The sequence below is a fragment of the Bubalus bubalis genome, chromosome 6, assembly GCF_019923935.1.
Source record: "Bubalus bubalis isolate 160015118507 breed Murrah chromosome 6, NDDB_SH_1, whole genome shotgun sequence".
NCBI lineage: Eukaryota > Metazoa > Chordata > Mammalia > Artiodactyla > Bovidae > Bubalus > Bubalus bubalis.
In genome coordinates this window covers 27479704-27502299 of record NC_059162.1, presented here as the reverse complement: position 1 = coordinate 27502299, position 22596 = coordinate 27479704, and the positions used below count along the sequence as shown (strand labels likewise).

The following is a 22596-nucleotide window of genomic DNA, read 5'->3' as shown; positions in this document are numbered from 1 at the left end:
CTTTGAAGCACCTCCCCTTGGTTTTGGCCTCAGGCAGGTAGCACATTCTAATTGAACATTCCCACTCACTGACTCAACAAGTGAGCTAACTGTTATCCCTCCTATCAGTGAGATCCTAGGAGTGCCACATGACAGCCTCAAAAAAGCCTCAAAGCCCCGGTGCCAGTCAGTGAATGAATGGGTTAGCACTCTCCAAACCGGATTTTCTAGTTTGGCTGATTCTGACCTGCCCTCAGAATGTTCTTTGCATTAATGTAGATTGCACTGAATGGTTCAAATGGTTCCATTGAAAGAATAAAATTGTGGAAAAGGGAAAAATGGATAATCCATATGTAGAATTTGTAGAGTACCCATGTGTTTTAATATTATTCATTCCATTAAAGTGCCGTAAGTGTAATTTGGTCCAGGATTGGACACGAACATCATATTTACTGGCCTAAAGGATGGCTGTGCTGTGGTTTGCATGTATTTGGCAAGAAGGCTACATAGAAACTTGTATTTTTCACATGGGAAGTCATTTTATATGAAGTTAATCATATATATATAAAGCTAAAAAGAACAGTAGATTGAGAATAAGAAGCTGCAAAGATAGTTTTCTATAGCATGATTCTCTTTTCCCACCCAATCAAACCCTGGCTACCACCTATTTGGTTAGGGGTCAGGTCACCCCAGCTCACTGAGCCAGCTTGCTGCTGGAATATCATGGATACATAAGAAATGTTGAGTGAAGGACACTAGCTTGGAGGCCTGGAGATTAAGGGAGTAAGGGAACCTGTTTTTAAAATAATCAATTGATTAATTAATTTAAAAGTTTTATTGGCATACAGTTGATCTACACTGTTGTGTTAGCTTCAGGTGTGCAGCAAAGTGAATCAGTCGTGCATATACATATATCCATTTTTTTAAGATTCTTTTCCCATATAGGCCATTATAGGGTTTTGAGCAGAGTTCCCTGTGCTATACAGTAGCATAGGGAAGGACTGTTAGTTATCTATTTTATATGTAGTAGGGTATGTATGGGGGCTTCCCAGGTGGTGGTAGTGGTATAGAACCTGCCTGCCAATGCAGGAGACATAAGTGCGATCCCTGGGTTGGGAAGATCCCCTGAAGGAGGGCATGGCAACCCACTCCAGGGTTCTTGCCTGGAAAACCCTGTGGCCAGAGGAGCCTGGAGGGCTACAGTACACACAGTCACAAAGAGTCAGACATGACTTAGCTAATGGTTCAAGCACACACAGCAGCCCCCACCCACACACACACACACTGCATCTGCCAGTCCCAGTCTCTCAGTTTGTCTCTCCCCCTTACCCCTGATAACCATAAGTTTGTTTTCTACATCTGTAACTCTCTGTTCTGTAGATAAGTTTATTTGTATCCTTTTTTTTTGATTCCACATATAAGCAACTTCACATGATATTTATCTTTCTCTGTCTGACTCACTTCACTCAGTATGCCAATTTCTATGTCCTTCCATGGGAGCTACTAATTTGAGGTTCTATCAATTGTAAAGGAAATACTTACAAAGTATGTTCAGGTACTTTAAGGCTCCATAAAAGTGCATTTGCGTGTCATGTAGACAGTCAATCAAACCCTCTGCCTTGAAGGAAGCATCTGCTTTCTTAGGGGTTACTTACTTACAGTTTTTAAGGTTTTTTCCCAGGAATATTAACTTTTGGGTTCTGGACTTCAGCGGATTAAAAAAAAAAAAATAGAAAAACTAGACCCAGAGTCAGGGAGAATATTCCTGTTTATTTTGTGTCTTACACAGCCAAATGAGCTCTTCTCAAATAAACTTCTGCCCCCAGGGCTCAGAATGTTAAAACACACGATAACAGAGACAGTGTCATTCCACATAGAGCCGTTCTTTTTGAAGATGCTATAAAATTCTAAAATCTTTTCTGTGGATCTGTCATTGAAGAAAGCCTTAACTGGGGAGTGAAAATATACCTCTGTGTTTAACATCTGTTCCTTTGCTGTTTCCCACAGTAGTGTGGGATAATAATTCCATGATGCCCTAAGTATACTGTTAAATATTATGCAAGCATTTAAAATTTTTGTTTGGGTCCTATAAACAGGATTGAAATGATTTTAATAGCTGTAATTATGCATCCAAACGATCAACTCTACCATCAAGGAAATTTGTAGGCAGGGTCCCCATCTCGGGACCAGAGGCCTTCCTTGCATGTTCTCCCTATTTTCTCTTACCACCAGCTAAGCTCCTCTAGTGTCTCAAACTGGCTTTGTTTGTGCCCTTCTTACTACCTTCACAGCCTGAATTAAATATGTATGTGTATTTCTATGTCTGGAATTCTTCACTAGGACTTCTATTTTAAATGCAGAATAAATACATACCAACACATACAATACATTAGGAATAGCACTAAGTAAGAGGAGGGTCTCGTCTCTACTGCAGATGGAAAGAATTTAAAAAATATTTTAGGAAGGGGATTCCCCTGGCAGTCCAGTGGTTAAAACCCTGTGCTTCCAATGAAGGGGACACAGGTTCAATCCCTGGTTGGGGAACTGAGATCCCACAGGTTGTGTGGAGTGAAGAAAAAAAAATTAGGAAAATATTTCAGTTTGCTTAGCTTGCTGCTCACAGCAAAGTACTAGCGGGCAGGGAAACCAGACAATTCACTGTTGCCTTGCATCCTTACCCGTGATGCCCCAGCTGTGACTCTGCTCGTCATCCATAGTTTATGAATGACAGCTCCACCTAGGACCAAGTAATGGGAAGTAGCTGCTGCCGGAGCTCATTTGCCAGAGAGGGATGAGTCACTAAGCAGGCTGTCTCCAGGGACCTCTCTTCCCTGCCTTCCCTCTCCTTGGTTCCTGTGGCCCATTCTTAATAATAACCTGGGACACTTGGCCCACTTTGCTTTTTTGGCAGAGATGGAAAGAAAGCTTTCCCTTTCCTGTTGATCTCTTCATAGTTGTAGCTTATTGGACTTTTTCTAAGGAAAAGAGATGCAACTGGGAGTTTCCTCGTAATTAACACTTGTCAAAATGAACTGTATAAACATAAAAACTAATGAATTTCCAAAACCCAAGTGTTTTACTGTTGTATAGAAATTTTTGTTTTGTAAAACAAAATTTTGTAAATGCAATTTTGTAAAATGCATTCATGTTTAACAAAGCCTAGTTTCAGGGTTTATTTATGTTCTGTTCTAGTTCGTTTTATTTTTAATAATGCAGTTTCCTAGGCACAAAAGCTTTTGCTCTCTGTGGTTTTCAATTACCTGAGGTCAGCTGCAGTCTGAAAATATTAAATGAAAATTCCAGAAAGTAACAACTCATAAGTTTTTAAATTGCATGACATTCTAAGTGTATGATGAAATCTCATACCCTCCCACTCCATCCCACCTAAGACATGAATCATCTCCTTGTCCAGCATATCCTGCTTATTAGTCACTTACATTGTCTTACTTATCAGATCGACTATCCGTATCCCAGGGCGTGTGTTCACATCACCCTTATTTTACTTAGTAATGACCCCAAAGCATAAGAGTAGTTCAGCAATTCAGATGTTCTATTACGAGGCCTAATATAGAAGTTAAACCTTATCATAGGGATGGCTGTCTAGGGCAAAAAATAGTACATAAAGGGTTTGATCCTATCGATGGTTTCAGGCATCCACCAGGAGTCTTAGAATGTATCCCCTGTGGATAAGCATAGAGTGCTGTATTCCCCTCACTCTGGAAGAAGTTCCTGTTACTCCCCAGTTTGGAGTTTCAGGATGGCCTTTTCTCCAGTGTAGCTTCTGGGCTGTAAGACATAGGCTGCATGCCTGGCACAATATCTGCCACGCAAGGGGTGCTGCCTCGATGTTTCGGCAAAGCTGCGCAGAAATTAGTGCTGGGCTTTGATAGTCCTAGAGGAGCCTGCCTCTGCCACGGCCTCGTCTTCTCTTCCCTGTTGTGGCTGTCTGCAGCATATGCACCTGCTGAATGCCAGGAGGGGTTGAGACTCTGGCCAGGTGTTAGAGTCCCTGTCACTCTGGCCTGCAGGCCACCCACTGGTGACTCAGGCACTTATTAGCATGTGTTCTCAACACCATCCCCTATTGGCCTGTCCCTAGGAGTTCTTTTGTAGAGTCATTTTCATAATATCACAATGACTGCTTAGGGCAAGTGTTTATAAATAGTTGAATTAAATAAATTTAAAATAGAGTCATTGTCTCCTAATAAATGCAGAAGTGTGTAATGAGGGCACTAATGGCATCTTCTCTGTCAGGGCCTGGCCACTCGTTTGCTTTATAGAGCATCTAGACGTAGCTCACAACATTTCCAAGGCCCCTTTATTTTATTTTTTTTATTTTGTCCTAGTATAGAAATTATATTAGGATAGAAAGCCTAATGAGGGAGTCAAACTTACTCTTTGAGACAGAGGGCATTATTTGAACCAGTGTTTTAACCTTTTCTGACAAATTCTTATGGACTTTCCCATTGTCTTTCTTGTCTTTCACCCCCAATTGCAGGTTCGTGTGCAGCTTGGTGTATTATGGCCTCACTCTGAGTGCAGGTGATCTAGGTGGAAACATTTATGCCAACTTAGCCCTGTCTGGCCTCATAGAGATTCCATCTTACCCTGTCTGCATCTACTTGATTAACCAAAGATGGTGAGTATGGGTGGATATGAAATGTACCGTGTAGAGGACACATACACTAACATGCATAAACACCCAAATGTTACTGTCGTTGTCCATATGCAGTATCTGCTAAGTATTCCATGATGATCAGAATTCTTTTCAGACCAGACACAGTGAGAATTCATTATTTAGTGCATTATTCCTTGGGTTTCAAGTTTATGAGTTATTGTGTAGATTTTTTTTTTTAATTGAAGTATAGTTGATTTACAGTGTTGTGTTAGTTTTTGGTGTATAGCAAAGCAACTCAGTTATACATATATATATATATTCTTTTTCATAACTTTTTCCGTTATAGTTTATTACAAGATATTGAATATAGTTCCATGTGCCATACAGTAATGAAAAGTAAAGCCATGAAAGACACCAGGATTCTTGGCCTCTGGAGGAGAGGAATTCAGTCTGGGGCCAGTGACAAGGCTTGATCGCTCAGAACTTTTGTGTGATAAAGTTTTATTAAAGTATAAAAGAGATAAGACAAAGCTTCTGACAGACGTCAGAAGGGGGCAGAAAGAGTTCCTCACCTGCTAGCCTTTAGCAGTATGTTATATCAGCAGGCTGCTAATTAGAGAAAGGAAATGTCTCAAAACTCAGAGTGGCACCAGGTCCCTCACCCACAACATGCATTTTGAGATAACATTGGCACAGGTGAGTTGGTTCACTTCCATCCCTCAGTCGTGTCCAACTCTTTGTGACCCCATGGACTGCAGCATGCCAGGCTTCCCTGTCCATAACCAACTCCCAGAGCTTACTCACACTCATGTCCATCGAGTCGGTGAGGCCATCCAACCATCTCATCCTCTGTTGTCCCCTTCTCCTGCCTTCAATCTTGCCCAGCGTCAGGGTCTTTTCCAGTGAGTCAGTTCTTCACATCAGGTGATCAAAGTATTGGAGTTTCAGCTTCAGCATCAGTCCTTCCAATGAATATTCAGGACTGATTTCCTTTGGGATTGATTGGTTTGATCTCCTTGTAGTTCAAGGAACTCTCAAGAATTTTCTCCAACACCACACTTCAAAAGCATCAATTCTCTGGCACTCAGCTTACTTTATCTCCAACTTTCACATCCATACATGACTATTGAAAAACCATATCTTTGACTAGATGGACCTTTGTTGGCAAAGTAATGTCTCTGCTTTTTAATATGCTGCCTAGGTTGGTCATAACTTTTCTTCCAAGGAGCAAGTGTCTTTTAATTTCATGGCTGCAGTCACCATCTGCAGTGATTTTGGAGCCTAGAAAAATAAAGTCTATCACTGTTTCCATTGTTTCCCCATCTATCTGCCATGAAGTGATGGGACCAGATGCCATGCTCTTAGTTTTCTGAATGTTGAGTTTTAAGCCAGCATTTTCACTCTCCTCTTTAACTTTCATCAAGAGGCTCTTTAGTTCTTCTTCACTTTCTGCCATAAGGGTGGGGCCATCTGCATATCTGAGATTATTGATATTTCTCCCAGCTATCTTGATCCCAGCTTGTGCTTCATCTAGCCCAGCATTTTGCATGATGTATTCTGCATATAAGTTAAATAAATAGGGTGACAATATACAGCCTTGATGTACTCCTTTCCTGGTTTGGAATCAATCTGTTCCATGTCCAGTTCTAACTGTTGCTTCTTGACCTGCATACAGATTTCTCAGGAGGCAGGTCAGGTGGTCTGGTGTTCCCATATCTTCAAGAATTTTCCACAGTTTGTTGTGATTGTAGTAGTCAATAAAAGTATAGCTCAGTTGGTAAAGAATCTGCCTTCAGTGCAGGAGACCCCCTGGTTCGATCCCAGGGTTGAGAAGATCCCCTGGAAAAGGAAATGGCAACCCACTTCAGTATCCTTGCCTGGAAAATCTCATGTACAGAGGAGCCTGGTGGGCTGCAGTCCATGGGGTCGCAAAGAGTCGGGCACGACTGAGCGACTAACACTTACTTACTTACACTTAGATGTTTTTCTGATACACTGAAAGATGAACTCCTCAGGTCGGTAGGTGCCCAGCATGCTACTGGAGATCAGTAGAGAAATAACTCCAGAAAGAATGAAGAGACAGAGCCAAAGCAAAAACAGTACCTAGTTATGGATGTGACTGGTGATGGAAGTAAAGTCTGATGCTATAAACAGCAATATTGCATAGGAACCTGGAATCTTAGGTCCATGAATCAAGGCAAATTGGAAGTGATCAAACAGGAGATGGCAGAGTGGACATCGACATTTTAGGAATTGGTGAACTAAAATGGACTGGAATGGGAGAATTTAACTCAGATGACCGTTATATCTACTACTGTGAGCAAGAATCCCTTGGAAGAAATGGAGTAGCCATCATAGTCAACAAAAGAGTCCAAAATGCAGTACTTGGATGCAGTCTCAAAAATGACAGAATGATCTCTGTTCGTTTCCAAGGCAAACCATTCAGTATCACAGTAATCCAAGTCTATGCCCCAACCAGTAACGCTGAAGAAGCTGAACAGTTTTATGAAGACCTACAAGACCTTTTAGAACTAACACCCAAAAAAGATGTCCTTTTCATTATAGAGGACTGGAATGCAAAAATAGGAAGTCAAGAAACACCTGGAGTAACAGGCAAATTTGGCCTTGGAGTACAAAACAAAGAAGGTCAAAGGTAACAGAGTTTTGCCAAGAGAACGCACTGGTCATAGCAAACACCCTCTTCCAACAACACAAGAGAAGACTCTACACATGGACATCACCAGATGATCGACACCGAAATCAGATTGAGTATATTCTTTGCAGCCAAAGATGGAGAAGCTCTATACAGTCAGCAAAAACAAAACTGGGAGCTGACTATGGCTGAGATCATGAACTCCTTATTGCCAAATTCAGATTTAAATTGAAGAGAGTAGGGAAAACCACTAGACCATTCAGGTATGACCTAAATCAAATCCCTTACGATTATACAGTGAAAATGACAAATAGATTCATTGGATTAGATCTGATAGAGTGCCTGAAGAACTATGGATGGAGGTTTGTGACATTGTAGAGGAGGCAGTGATCAAGACCATCCCCAAGAAAAAGAAATGCAAAAGGCAACATGGTTGTCTGAGGAGGCCTTACAAATAGCTGAGAAAAGAAGAGAAGCTAAAGGCAAAAGAGAAAAGGAAAGATATACCCATTTGAATACAGAATTCCAAAGAATATCAAGGAAAGATAAGAAAGCTTTCCTCAGTGATCAGTACAAAGAAATAGAGGAAAACAATAGAATGGGAAAGACTAGAGATCTCTTCAAGAAAATTAGAGATACCAAGGGAACATTTCATGCAAAGATGGGCACAATAAAGGACATAAATGGTATGGACCTAACAGAAGCAGAAGATATTAAAAAGAGATGGCAACAATACACAGAAGAACTATCCAAAAACATCTTCACAACCCAGATAATCATGATGGTGTGATCACTCACCTAGAGCCAGACATCCTGGAATGTGAAGTCAAGTGGGCCTTAGGAAGCATCACTATGAACAAAGCTAGTGGAGGTGATGAAATTCCAGTTGAACTATTTCAAATCCTAAAACATGATGCTGTGAAAGTGCTGTACTCAATATGCCAGGAAATTTGGAAAACTCAGCAGTGGCCACAGAACTGGAAAAGGTCAGTTTCATCCCAATTCCAAAGAAGGGCAATGCCAAAGAATGTTTAGACTACCGCACAGTTGCACTCATCTCACATGCTAGCAAAGTAATGTTTAAAATTCTCCAAGCCAGGCTTCAACAGTATGTGAACCATGAACTTCAAGCTGGATTTAGAAAAGGGAGAGGAACCAGTGATCCAATTGCCAACATCCGTTGGATCATCGAAAAAGCAAGAGAGTTCCAGAAAAACATCTACTTCTGCTTTATTGACTACGCCATGGTGAATCATCCCGTGCCAGAAAATGATTGATATGAATCTTGAAGAAAGGCAGGTTTCCAAGCAAATATATAGTTTCATTAACATAGATTAGGAGAATAATTGTATGAGTAAAACATACTGGTTTGTTGAGCCCTTATTGGTTCTGAGTCTTATGCAGGACTTGAAGAAAGACAGACTCTAGGGTAAATTCGTAGTTCATTAACATAGCTTAAGAAAAACATTTACATAAGAAAAACGCATAGGTTAGCTCAAGGTTTGAGAAAAGTTAAGTTCAGATGGAACCAGGTTGTCATCATGGCAACACAGAATTTTAAGAGAAACCTCCTTTTAATTTTGTGTAGAGAAGGGAAAAATCTGAGACCCTGCAGTTTGTTTCCTCCTGCCGCTTAAGAGAGAGATAAAACACGTCTGACACTTGCAGCCTGTTTCCTCCATTTGGAGACCCCTAGTCTTCGTGCCTGTTACCCTCTCAGTAGGACCTTGTTGTTGATCTATTTTATATATAGTAGTTTGTGTCTGCCAATCTCAAACTCCTCTAATTTATCTCTCCCCGCCCTTCCCCTTTGGTAACCATAAGTTTGTCCTCTATGTCTGTGTTTTGTGGATAAGTTCATTTGTGTCATATTTTAAATTCCACATGTAAGTAATATCATATTTGTCTTTCTCTAAGTAACTGGCTTCACTTAGTATGATAATATCTAGGTTCTTGTTTTATAAATAAGTTCATTTGTATCATATTTTAGATTGCACATGTAAGTGATATCATGCTATTTGTCTTTCTCTAAGCGACTTTACTTCACTTAGTATGATAATCTCTAGGTTCATCCATGTTGCTGCAAATGGCATTATTGCACTCCTTTTTATGCCTGAGTAGCATTCCATTTTATTTATGTACCACATCTTTATCCATTCATCTGTTGGTGGACATTTAGGTTCCTTCCATGTCTTACCTACTGTAAATGGTGCTTCTGTGAACATTGGAGTGCAGGGTATCTTCTGTTTTTCTCTAGATTTATGCCCAGGAATGGGATTGCTGGATCATATGGTATCTCTATTTTTACCTTTTTAAGGAACCTCTATATTGTTCTCCATAGCGGCTATACCAATTTACATTCCCACCAGTAGTGTGGAGGGAATGTAAATTGGTATAGCCTCTATGGAGAACAATTTGTTCTCCATAGCCGCTATGGAGAAAAAGTTTCCCTTTTTTCCACATCCTCTCCAGCATTTATTATTTGTTGAATTTAAATGATGAACATTCTGGCTGGTGGGAGGTGATATCTGGTTGTTTTTATTATTTCTCTAATAATTAGCAATGTTGAGCATCTTTTCCTATGCTGATTGGCCATCCGCACATCTTCTTTGGAGAAATATCTATTTAGGTCTTCATAGATTTTTAACCCAATATTAAAAGACGTTACCACCTGACTGTTTTTGAGTAGGCTGTGTGTAATTCGTTCATCCCAACACATGGGAATATCAGCTAGACATACGTAGAACTCCATGACCCGATTAGAATTTCATGACCCACTCATGGTCATTTAGAAGCTCTCACATAAGACAAAGAACTGGAGGAATGAGAAAGACTTTTCTTTCCTCTTAAGTCCCACCAGACTTTGTTGATGGGAAGAATAGATCCTGCTTTTGCCAATCATAGTCAGTGAGCACCGTTTTGAAATATTTTTTAAAAGTTCTTTTATAGAGCACTCATTCCTTGGCTTTCTCAGATTCCTTCTATTACTGAACCGCTGACCAGGGCAGTTGGAAATTGTGAGCTAGAAATCAATTGGCTTATACCATTTATCATTTTCTAGAAGTCATCATTTTTATTAAAAAAAAAAAAAAAAACAACAGCATTCTTTTAGCATGCACTGGATACTATCATTGTGAGTATTGAGGTCAGCTTATTTTAAAAGGCAGTTTTAGATTCCATTCAATTGAAGGGCTTTTCTTTGGGGGTTGGGCCCAGTTGCCTCTGCTGACCCGTCTCTTCATGCCTGAGTGTACTCACATCATGGTCCCAGGGCTGAGTCAGGGGGCGTATTCAGAAATCCGTCCCAGCGTCCTCGGGGGGCCAGACACCCCTCAGGTGTTCTTCCTGTTGTAGCTTCCTGTGCCCCCCTCTGATGACCACATACAGTGTCACAAGGACATAGTCCATGGGGTGTCCTGTATGTCTTTGAATCCCTAATGCCTGCCTTGAATGATGCCTATCATTTGAAAGACATTGGACACTGACTGTTAAATTAAGCACAATAACCTGGAGACTAGCATCCTTCCCTGCCCCCAGCTGCCACCACTGGAGTCAGGATTAAACCCTGAGGCAGAGGGAAGGAGCGCCACACTGGGGGTCAGGCAGGCCTATCTTAGCCATGTGTTAATGTAATGACTTAGAGAAGTTACGTTCCTCGATGTGTTTATCCTTAAACCAGGGATTATGAAAGTCCCCTGGAAAAATTATCATAAAAGTACCGAATAACATTGCAGCGCCTCACAGAGGACCTAGCATATTGCCTGGTAAAGGAAGGCTTGTGAATGTTCTTATCTTTCTTTCAAGTCTCCCAAGAAAGTGTGCAATGAATTTCACTTAATTCTGGTACACTAACAAGAGATTTCCTTCTGTTTGTCTTTTTAAGAAAGAGGTCTATAAAATTTTAACTGCTTAAGATACAAATAACCAGAAAATGAATAAATGAGCTAAAATTCTCCATGTTTCAGTTTTCTTCTCTAGAAGATGGAGAACCTTTAAGCACATGTCTTAAAGGTTGATTATTAGCATTAAGAAAGATGATAGAGACAGAAAGCATTTCCGATAGTGCCTAGAACATAGTAAGCACTCACAAAAGTAGATGGAATGGTTCTCTGTTCTTGTCCCACACACATCATTTAATCCTGCCATCCAGGTGGTTTTCCTTTGCTTTGTGATGGCTACTTAAGTCATGTCTTGGTCAGTCACATTTGCTACCCACTCCTTAAGAAAAGATGAACATGTAATAAACATGGGGACAGTTAAAAAGGAAGGTTGGAGGATGGAGGAAATGAATGTGTAAGTTTCTCTAGAGAGACGTGAACTTCTCTGTTTTATTTAGGTTTGGTCGGAAGCGGACGTTGGCAGCATTTCTGTGCCTCGGAGGACTGGCTTGTCTTATTGTCATGTTTCTTCCAGAAAAGAAAGGTATGCCTTTCCAGTTTCTACATGGGGGTTTTGAACAGCACTTTTATTACAATGAATCTCAATATAGTGGAGAGATTACCATATGCCATGCTTCATTTCTGTGATTGCATATTATTTAGCAATTGTGTGGGGTATAATGGGCCAGATTCTTGCCATTGCCTAAACTATTCTCTGGGTGAATAATGTGCTTAGAGGTGCACTATTAATTCTTTCAGGCGATTAAGCTACCATCTGGGGTGTCTGGACTGCAGTACTGGTGTTGTTAGAGTTGTTTATTTGATGATGATGAGGGCCATTTAGTTCTGTACAGAAGGAAACTCTGTCCAAGGCTGCAGATTGCCCTCCTCGGTCCAGCCAATCACGAGACTGGAGATGAGAGGCCCTGGTCCTCCACGGTGGTTTTGGCACCCCTCAGCGTCCCCATCAGTACTTCCAAGGCGCCCTGATAATAGCAAGAGCAGAATAAGAATAATATTGGTGATGATTGACCTTCTCTCAGTCTTTTGTAAAGTGTGAATAAAACATCCTTAGGAAATGCCGCTATTTTTATATTTGTCGCGTTGCTATGTAAACACAGCTTTAAAGAAAAGTCCCTTTGGCATTCATTTCTAACATGATTCCTGCCCTTCTGTAGAAATTCTATAGATAATGCTGTTTCTCAATTTCTTTTCTGCTGTAGCACACCTGAGGCATGCCCTCTATTGCATCAAGAACTGTGGTTTTAGCAGTGATTTTCAAAGATAAGAAATGGGTCATAATGAACTCTCTGCTTCTGGGGCTTAGGGTACAATGCAAACCCTGTTTTAGAGGCTTTTGGATTTTGTTAGGGCTCCATCATGGCACTTGTTCTTTAGGTGAGAATCATTGTGAAATGGTTTTAACATAAATGTTTTTAAGGGAGTGCTAAGCTGGGCAGCTTATAGGGTCTTAGTTCCCCAACCAAGAATTGAACTCAGGCCCAGCAGGTTGGGCTTCCCTGGTGGTTCAGCAGTAAAGAATCTGCCTGCAATGCAGGAGCCACAGGAGACACGGGTTCAATCCCTGGGTCAGGAAGAGCCACTGAGGAAGGGCATGGCATCCCACTCTAGTATTCTTTCCTGGAGAATCCTATGGACAGAAGAGCCTGGAGGGCTACAGTCCATAGGTTTGCAAAGAGTTGGACACGACCAAAGCGACTTAGTATACAAGCACCAGCAGCGAAAGCTCTGAGTCCTAACCACTGGACTGCCAGGGAACTCTCTAACATAAACTTTTTTGTGTGATTGTTGCTTGAAAGTAATTCTATTTTTTTTTAACCTTTTATTTTATATTGGAGTATAACTAACTAACAAAGTTGTGATAGTTTCAGGTGGACAACAAAGGGCCTCAGCCATACATATACATGTATCCATTCTCCCCAAACTCCCCTCCCATCCAGGCTCACCCTTACATAAAGTTTTGATAACTGCTAGAAGTGCAGCTGAAGAATTCGTTTCCTGTCAGAGCATATCATGTGTTAAGTGCTGCCTTGGTGATGGCTTCTCTTCAGGGGTCACTGAAGACGCCAAGGCCACGTGCCCTAGTTCTGCAGCCCCCGCTACATCTGCTGTGCTGTTGGCTGCTGCCTGAGGCTCTGTGCCTTAAGACCAGAGCACTGTTGGTTCTAGTTAGGATTTTACTCAGTATTTAGAACAGCCTTACAGTGATTTTCATGGAATCCTGGAAACTAGAGAATTCAATACGTTTGCCTACTTCTCTCACCTCTAAGAAAGTTGTCACCTGTGCTTCTGCTAGCAAAAGGAGAAACTTCTCTACTGTGGTCCTGCCTTGAGCTTGGAGAACTAAGTGCCCAGTTCTGTTTGTCTAGTATGAGACACTGATGGTCTTCAAATCATTGCAGTTTTCAGTTCAACAGATTCTGTTTTTCATAGACAACCTGGAAATTCAGGTGTTTTCTACCTGTAATCATCTCTTATAGAGAGAAACTTTTCCTTGTTGCTCTAAGTGCGTCTATAAGCTGTCACACCTTAGGCAAGCCTGGCCACTTCATGTCTTTCCTCTCTCCCACATATCTGAATTCCAGGTAACCCACACGGTGGGACTCTACACACAGCCGTTTCTACACAGAGCCAAAGGGAATGCAGATTTGTGGTCTCTGGACTAGACTGATCATCACTGTCTGCTCACTTCCTATCTGTCCTAAGAGAGCAGCTGAGCCTCTCATGGATCGTGCCCTTGGTGGATGCTGAGTAACAAACAGCACAGCAGAGTCTCACACACCCACAGATGTGCCCTGGGAATAGGATTCCTCTGACACACTTAGAAAAGTGGATGTTGTCTATTTTTGAAGATTTCCAGAGAAAGACATTCCGTAATGTTCCTTCGCAAATTGTCTCTATTTTTAATAGCCATTACAGTGTTAGAATGAGCCTCTTCCACTACAACGGAGCCCATTTCCTTTCATTTTATTCATCACTAGAGATAGTGAACATATGGTCACCCCTTTTTTGCATAATCCTTTCTGTCTTTGCAGGAAGTCATCTAAGCTATTCCTGAGTCTTCTCTACTTTGAGCTAAAAATATTTGTTCTTTAAACTTTCTTTGAACCGTTCATATTTACTCTTTAAAATATTCTGATGGCTTTCTTTTAAAGCTCAGTTTTTTTCAAAGCGCTGAGGTTTAGGCTACCTGTTACGAAAATTCCAGTAATTGTATATGAAGAAAGAGACCTGGCCATTCAGAAACTTCTATTAACATCTTGTGCATGAGCTTGGTGACCACTCACTTTCTTACTGCTTTTCTGTTCATTTGCCCTCACTTTTCCTTATCAAGCATACATTCACTCTTTCCTTTCTGCCAACTTAAGTGGCCCTCTACCTCCCAGCTCTTTTTTAGCATTTGCGTATGATTGTGGTGCTCAGTGTCTGAGGCACAGACATAGGTGTGCCTCTAGAAGAGACAGCCAGTAAGCTAGAAAATAGATTGCTTGGCGTTCCTTAGCCTGTGTGTCTGTTCAGTACTTATTTGCACCCTGGTTGGCCTCTAAGTAGATGTTCTCCCCAGGGGCAGTGTTACCAAGTAGTCACTAATGTATTCCACAGATTGGTCGTCATACATTTTACCTGATCGCTATCCTTGATTAAGGGCTTCCCTGGTGGCTCAGACAGTAAAGAATCTGCCTGCCAAGCAGGAGCCTAATTGAGAAGATGGATAGTAAAGCTTGGGAAGGCCAATATAGCTGGAATTTTCTGGGGCAAAATCCTGGAGAGGAGTAAGATCTATTTAGGGAGAACCCCAGAGATCTGCAGAAGATCACTGAGCCCTTGGCTGCTTTCGGATCTGGCATGCGTCTGAGGAAGCTCCTGAGGCTGGAACAGAAGGAACAAGTAGAACAAATCTTGGAATGTAGGGCCACGCCTGGTTTGTGTTCTCTTTAGCCAAATGTGGAGTGTTGGGTGAGACTTCCTGGGCCAAAGTAACCCAACATGATAGGCTATTCTGCTATAGCAGAGCCTGCTCGAAAAGCGCTTCAAACACTCAGAGGATACGGTGATTCCAAGTCACTTAACTGCATTCTAGCAAGAAGAGCATCAATATGTAAAGGAATATGACATAATCTAGCATTTAACAGTGTGACATTCATAACCTATGGCATCAGTCAGTGTTGCCAGGTGTGCAAATAAGCAGGAAAGTATCTCCCACAACAAGGGGAGATGTCAATAGAAACAGAACCAAGAATGACACAGATAATAGAATGAGGAGGCAGGAACCTTAAAACAGGCATTATAAGTGTATGCCATATGTTTACAAAGACAGAAGAAAGCATGATCATAATGGGCAGAGAAACAGAAGATAGAAAAAGAGGCACACGTTACATCTAGAGATGAAACATACAGTATATGAAAATAAAAGCAGTGACTGAGATGAAAAACAGAGAAAAAGATGAATGAGGAGGGGACTTCCCTGGTGGTCCAGCAGTCAGGAGCCTGCCTGCTAGTGCGGGGGACACAGGTTCAATCCCTGGTCTGGGAAGTTCCCACATGCTGCAGAACAACTAAGCCCATACACCACAACCACTGAGCTCGTGAGCTGCAACTGCTGAAGCCTGTACACCTAGAGCCTGTGCTCTGCGGCAAGAGAAGCCACCACAATGAGAAGCCTGCTCACCACAACTAGAGAAAGCCCAAGTATGGCAATGAAGACCCAGTGCAGCCAAAAATAAATTAAATTTTTTAAAAAAATCAGTGAGGAAGACATAGCAAAACACACTCCAGAATGAAACAAACAAAAGTTATAGGATAACACCAAACCCAACATGTATCCAATTGGAACCTAAGAAGGAGAAAGTTAAAAAAAAAAAAGATACTTGCAAAAATTATGGTCGACTACTTTCCAGATTTGATGATAACTATAAATGCTTAATGAAAAAGTGGTCAGTTCATCAGAAAGATATTACAGTCCTGATTGTGTGTGCATCTGATAACAGAATCAAAGTTCAGAAAGCAAAATGGACAGAAGTGGGAGGAGAAATAGACAAATCCACCATTATAATTAGATACTTATAATGACTCAATGACTGATAGAAAAAGTAGACAGAAAAGAATTAGGATATGGAGACTTAAACAGCCAACATGAACTAATTGACATTTATCAAACACACATCCCTAAAACGGCAGAATATGCATTCTGTCTGGAAAGTGCGCCCAGAACAAGTACCAAGAGAGACTATGTTCTGGGCCATGAAACAAGTTTCAATAAATTTAAAAGGATTGAACTCTTACAAAAATAAGTTCTTTGACCAAAGGTGAATTAAACTAGAAGTCCGTAGTAGAAAGATATCAGGAAATCCTCAGATCCTGGATTTTAAAAATCATTCTTCGGAAAAAAACATGGGTCAAAGAAGAAATCACAAAGGAAATTAGAAAATATTTTAAAATAAACAATCAAAGTACAATGTATCGCGTTTGTGGGATGTAGTAAAGCAGGGTTTGGAGGGAAATTAGTGTAGTTTAAAAAAGTATCAGAGGGGACTTCCCGCATGGTCCAGTGGTTAAGAATCTGCCTGCCAATGCAGAAGTCATGGGATCAATCCCTGGTTCGAGAGGATCCCACATGCCGCGGGGCTACTAAGCCCGTGTGCCACAACTAGCTAAAGCCTGGCGTGCCTGGGGCCCATCCAGCCAGGAGTTATCCCGGCTCACCGCAACTAGGGAAAGCGCATGTGCAGCAACGAAGACCCAGCACAGCCAAAAATAAGACATTTTTTAAAAGGAAGTTTTCAAATCAGTTATCTAAGCATCTCCCTTAAGAAATTAGAAGGCAAATTAAAAAAAAAAAAAAGACTGACAAATTAAACACAAAGAAAGCAAAAGGAAAGAAATAATAAGTATACAAGTAAAAATCAATAAAAAATAAACAGGAGAATAATAGAGAAAAACCAATGAAACCAAAAGCTGGTTTTTTAAGATCAATAAAATCAATAAACCTCTAGCTAAACATCTTATTTCTGCTTTATTGACTATGCCAAAGCCTTTGACTGTGTGGATCACAATAAACTGTGGAAAATTCTGAAAGAGATGGGCATACCAGACCACCTGACCTGCCTCTTGAGAAACCTATATGCAGGTCAGGAAGCAAGAGTTAGAGCTGGACATGAAACAACAGACTGGTTCCAAATAGGAAAAGGAGTACGTCAAGGCTGTATATTGTCACCCTGCTTGTTTAACTTCTATGCAGAGTACATCATGAGAAACACTGGGCTGGAAGAAGCACAAGCTGGAATCAAGATTGCTGGGAGAAATATCAATAATCTCAGATATGCAGATGACACCACCCTTTTATGGCAGAGAGTGAAGAACTAAAGAGCCTCTTGATGAAAGTGAAAAAGGAGAGTGGAAAAAGTTGGCTTAAAGCTCAACATTCAGAAAACAAAGATCATGGCATTGGTCCCATCACTTCATGGCAGATAGATGGGGAAACAGTGGAAACAGTGGCTAACTTTATTTTTATGGGCTCCAAAATCACTGTAGATGGTGACTGCAGCCATGAAATTAAAAGACGCTTACTCCTTGGAAGGAAAGTTATGACCAACCTACACAACATATTAAAAAGCAGAGACATTACTTTGCCAACAAAGGTCCATCTAGTCAAGGTTATGGTTTTTCCTGTGGTCATGTATGGATGTGAGAGTTGGACTATAAAGAAAGCTGAGTGCCGAAGAATTGATGCTTTTGAACTGTGGTGTTGGAGAAGACTCTTAAGAGTCCCTTGGACTGCAAGGAGATCCAACCAGTCCATCCTAAAGATCAGTCCTGGGTGTTCATTGGAAGGACTGATGTTGAGGCTGAAGCTCCAATACTTTGGCCACCTGATGCAAAGAGCTGACTTATTTGAAAAGGCCCTGATGCTGGGAAAGATTGAGGGCAGGAGGAGAAGGGGACGACAGAGGATGAAATGGTTGGACGGCATCATCAACTCGATGGACATGGGTTTGTGTGGACTCCAGGAGTTGGTGATAGACAGGGAGGCCTGGTGTGCTCTGGTTCATGGGGTCACAAAGAGTCAGACACGATTGAGCAACTGAACTGAACTGAAAATCACAGCAGATGGTGACTGCAGCCATGAAATTAAAAGACGCTTACTCCTTGGAAGGAAAGTTATGACCAACCTAGACAGCATATAAAAAGCAGAGACATTACTTTGTCAACAAAGGTCTGTCTAGTCAAGGCTATGGTTTTTCCAGTGCTCATGTATGGATGTGAGAGTTGGACTGTGAAGAAAGCTGAGCACCGTAGAATTGGTGCTTTTGAACTGTGGTATTGGAGAAGACTCTTGAGAGTCCCTTGGACAGCAAGGAGATCCAACCAGTCCATCCTAAAGGACATCAGTCCTGGGTGTTCATTGGAGGGAGTGATGCTGAAGCTGTAACTCCAATACTTTGGCCACCTGATGCGAAGAGCTGACTCATTTGAAAAGACCCTGTTGCTGGGAAAGATTGAGGGCAGGAGGAGAAGGGAATGACAGAGGATGAAGTGGTTGGATGGCATCACGGACTCAATGGACATGGGTTTGGGTGGACTTTGGGAGTTGGTGATGGACGAGGAGGCCTGGCGTGCTGCGGTTCACGGGATCTCAAAGAGTTGGACACGACTGAGTGACTGAACTGAACTGAAACTAATAAAGGAAAAAGAAAGAGGACACAAATTACCAATATCAGGAATGAAAGAGGGACATCACTATAGAAATTTTAGGCTTTTATAAGGAGATAGTTTTGGCATAAATTGGCATAAACATTTTTATGCCAATAAGTTCGACTTAGGCAAAATGGAAAAATTCCTTGAAAGATACAAACTACCAAATTGTATAGAAACAAAGATAAGCTGAATAGCCACTTTATCCAGTAAAGATATCTAATTGGTAGTTTAAAACATTTCCACAAAGAGAATTCCAGGCCCAGATGGCTGGAATTATGAAGCACATAATTAGAAACACTGGTAAATTATGAAACACATAAGGAAGAGATAATATAATTCTACACATTCTTTCAGAAAATAAGAAAAAGAATACTCTTTCAACCCAGTGTGTGAGGCCAGCAATTACCCTAATACTAAAACCAAACAAAGACATAAGAAAACGACAGGTCAGTATCTCTCAATAATGTAGATACAAGAATCATTACCTAAATATTAGCAAATTCAATTCAGCAATAAATAAAAAGGGTAATGCATTATGATCAAGCAGGATTTATCCCACAAGTGCAATGTTGGCTTAACATTCAAAAGCTAATCAGTGTTATTCACCATATTAAAAAACCAAAAGGAAAAACAAACCGTATGATCCTTTCAATACAAATAGGAAAAGCACTTGTCAGACTTCAACACCCATTCTTTACAATATGGAAATAAAAACAAAAATAAACAAATGGGACCTACTTAAACATAAAAGCTTTTGTACAACAAAGGAAATCATAAACAAGATGAAAAGACAGCTCTCAGAATGGGAAAAAATAATTGCAAGTGAAGCAACTGACAAAGGATTAATCTCCAAAAAGATACAAATAGCTCATTCAGCTTAATATCAGAAAAACAAACAACCCAATCAAAAAATGGGCAGAAGACCTAACAGACATTTCTCCAAAGAAGTCATACAGATGGCTCATAAATATGTGAAAAAAATGCTCAACATCACTTATTATTAGAGAAATGCAAATCAGAACTACAATGAGGTGCCACCTCACACTGGTCAAAATGGCCATCATCAAAAAAATCTATAAACAATAAATACTGGAGAGGATGTGGACAAATGGAAACCCTCTTGACCAGTTGTGGGAATGTTAATTGATATACCCACAATGGAGAACAGTATGGAGATTTCTTTAAAAAACTAGGAATAAAATTACCATATGACCAAGCAATCCCACTGCTGGACATATACCCTGAGAAAACCACAATTCTAAAAGACACATGTACCCCAGTGTTCACTACAGCACTATTTACAATAGCCAGGACATGAAAGCAACCTAGATGTCCATCGACAAATGAATGGATAAAGAAGTTGTGGTACATATACACAATGGAATATTACCCAGTCATAAGACGGGACAAATTTGAGTCAGCTCTAGTGAGGTGGATGTACCTAGATTCTGTGATACAGAATAAAGTAAGTCAAAAAGAGAAAAAACATCATATATTAATGCTTATATATGGAATCCAGAAAAAGTGGTGCTGATGAACCTATTTGAGGGCAGCAATAGAGACACAAACAGAGAACAGACTTGTGGACACAGCGGGGAAAGAGGGAGGCACAAACAGAGAGTGGCACTGAAATGCATGCGTTACCATGTGTGAAACAGATGCTGTGCTGTGCTCAGTTGCTCAGTCGTGTCCAACTCTTTGCCACCCCATGGATTGCAGCCTGCCAGGCTCCACTGTCCTTGGGAATTCTCCAGGCAAGAATACTGGAGTGGAAATTTGCCATATGAGGCAGGGAGCTCAACATGGTGCTCTGTGACGATCAACCTAGAAGGGTGGGGTGGGGTGGGATGGGGGATGGGAGAGAGGCTCAGGAGGGAAGGGACATATGTGTACTATGGCTGATTTATGTTAACATAAGACAGAAACCACCACAGCGTTGTAAAGCAATTATCCTCCAATTAAAGATTTTTAAAAATGAATAAAAAGACAATAGTATGGTGCAAATGCAAGGGGACAAAAACTCACAGCAACTAGAAGTCTCCTCAGCCTGATAAAAGAAAACCTATAGCTAACATCACATTTAATGGTGAAAAGCTAAATTATTGTTCCCTAAGATCAGGGGAAAAGGCAAGGATGCCACTTCTTTGGAGCATTTTACTGAAATTACGGAAATTGCTGGCGACTACAGTGAGGCAATTAAAAAGAAATTAGGGGGATCCAAATTGAAAACAAAGAAGTAAAATCATCTTTATTGTAAGACTACATGATTGTCTCCATAGAAAATACTAAAAAAAAAAATCTATTAGAATAAATAAATGAATTTAGCAGTCTTTGGTGCAGTTTTATTTCTGTATATTAGCAATAAACACGGAGAAGGCACTGGCAACCCACTCCAGTACTCTTGCCTGGAGAATCCCAGGGACAGGGGAGCCTGGTGGGCTGCCATCCATGGGGTCGCACAGAGTTGGACATGACTGATGCGACTTAGCAGCAGCAGCAATAAACAAAAAATTGAAACAAAACAATGCTATTTTAAAAAAATAAAAATATTAAATATCTAGGAATAGAATTTTTAAAATATGTATAAAACCTATATAAAACTATAAAATATAAAACATTGAGAGAAATTGAAGAAGACTAAATAAATGAATTGGTGGTAATGGTAATAATAAAATAAATGAAGAGTTTACCATACTCCAGGATCAGGAAATACTATGTAAGATGTCAAGTTCTCCCCACATCAATCTATCTTCAGCACAATCCCAGTAAAATATTTATCAGGCTTCTTTTTGTTGATACATATTGACAAGTTAATACTAAAATTTCTATGGAAATTCAAATTATATCCAAAATAAATTTTATCAAGAAAAATTAAGTTGGAGGATTTTATCCAACCTGATTTTGAAACTTATTACAAATTTGTGTTAATCAAGACAACATGGGGGATTCCCTGGTGGTCCAGTGGTTAAGATTTAGCCCTTTCTCTTCAGTAGCCAGGGTTCAACCCCTGGTTGGGGAACTAAGATCCCACAAACTACAGAGTGTGGCCTAAAAACAAGAAAAAGAAAAAACAAACAGTAAGTATGGTATTGGCATAAGAGTGAATGTATAGGACTTCCTATATACCCAGTGGTAGCAGAAGCATAGATCCACGAAAGGACTTTGATAAAAATGTTCATAGTATATAATAGTTCCCAAATGCGCCCCAGCTGAGGAATGGATAAACAAATTATGTTATATCCATACAATGAATTACTCACCAACAACAAAGGAAGGCGTTACAACCTTCTGATACATGCAGGGTCGTGGATGAATTTCAGAAGCATTAGAGCTCTCTGATAGATTTTTAACATATTCACAAAATAGATTTTTAGCATATTCACAAATAGTAGAAATTTACTGTAATCACCCAGTGAATTAAGTGGATGATAAAGTTGAACTTTTACTCTTTGGGTCAGTGCAATGTGACTAGAATATACTGAGATGTGTATTCTGGTGACCCCAACGGACTCTGAGAAAACTTCAGAGAACTAGTTCTGAAAATGACATCCTTAGTAGCTACATCATTGGAATTAAAGCCTTTTAAGTTCATTACTTTGAAGGATATAAGTGTTTTGAAAATTCTCTGTTTTTTCCCTCACAAAGATAATTGAGCTTAATTTTTCCTTTTAAAACACTCTTTTTTCTCAACAGTCACTTTGAACATTCATAAATAGCCAATAATATATTATTTCATTTTTGGATAAAGAACC

At 40.4% G+C, this 22596-nt stretch overlaps 1 protein-coding gene across 4 annotated transcripts in view; it reads left to right on the top strand.

The window, feature by feature from the left end:
• SLC22A15 (solute carrier family 22 member 15) overlaps positions 1-22596 on the top strand; it is a 102561-nt gene that overhangs the window by 68675 nt on the left and 11290 nt on the right. For all 4 annotated transcript variants that reach the window (XM_006058678.4, XM_044944509.2, XR_006551717.2 and 1 more), the window contains 2 exons: positions 4478-4618; positions 11587-11672. In XM_006058678.4, coding sequence (XP_006058740.3) covers positions 4478-4618; positions 11587-11672 — 227 coding nt within the window. The remainder of the gene's footprint in view (positions 1-4477; positions 4619-11586; positions 11673-22596) is intronic.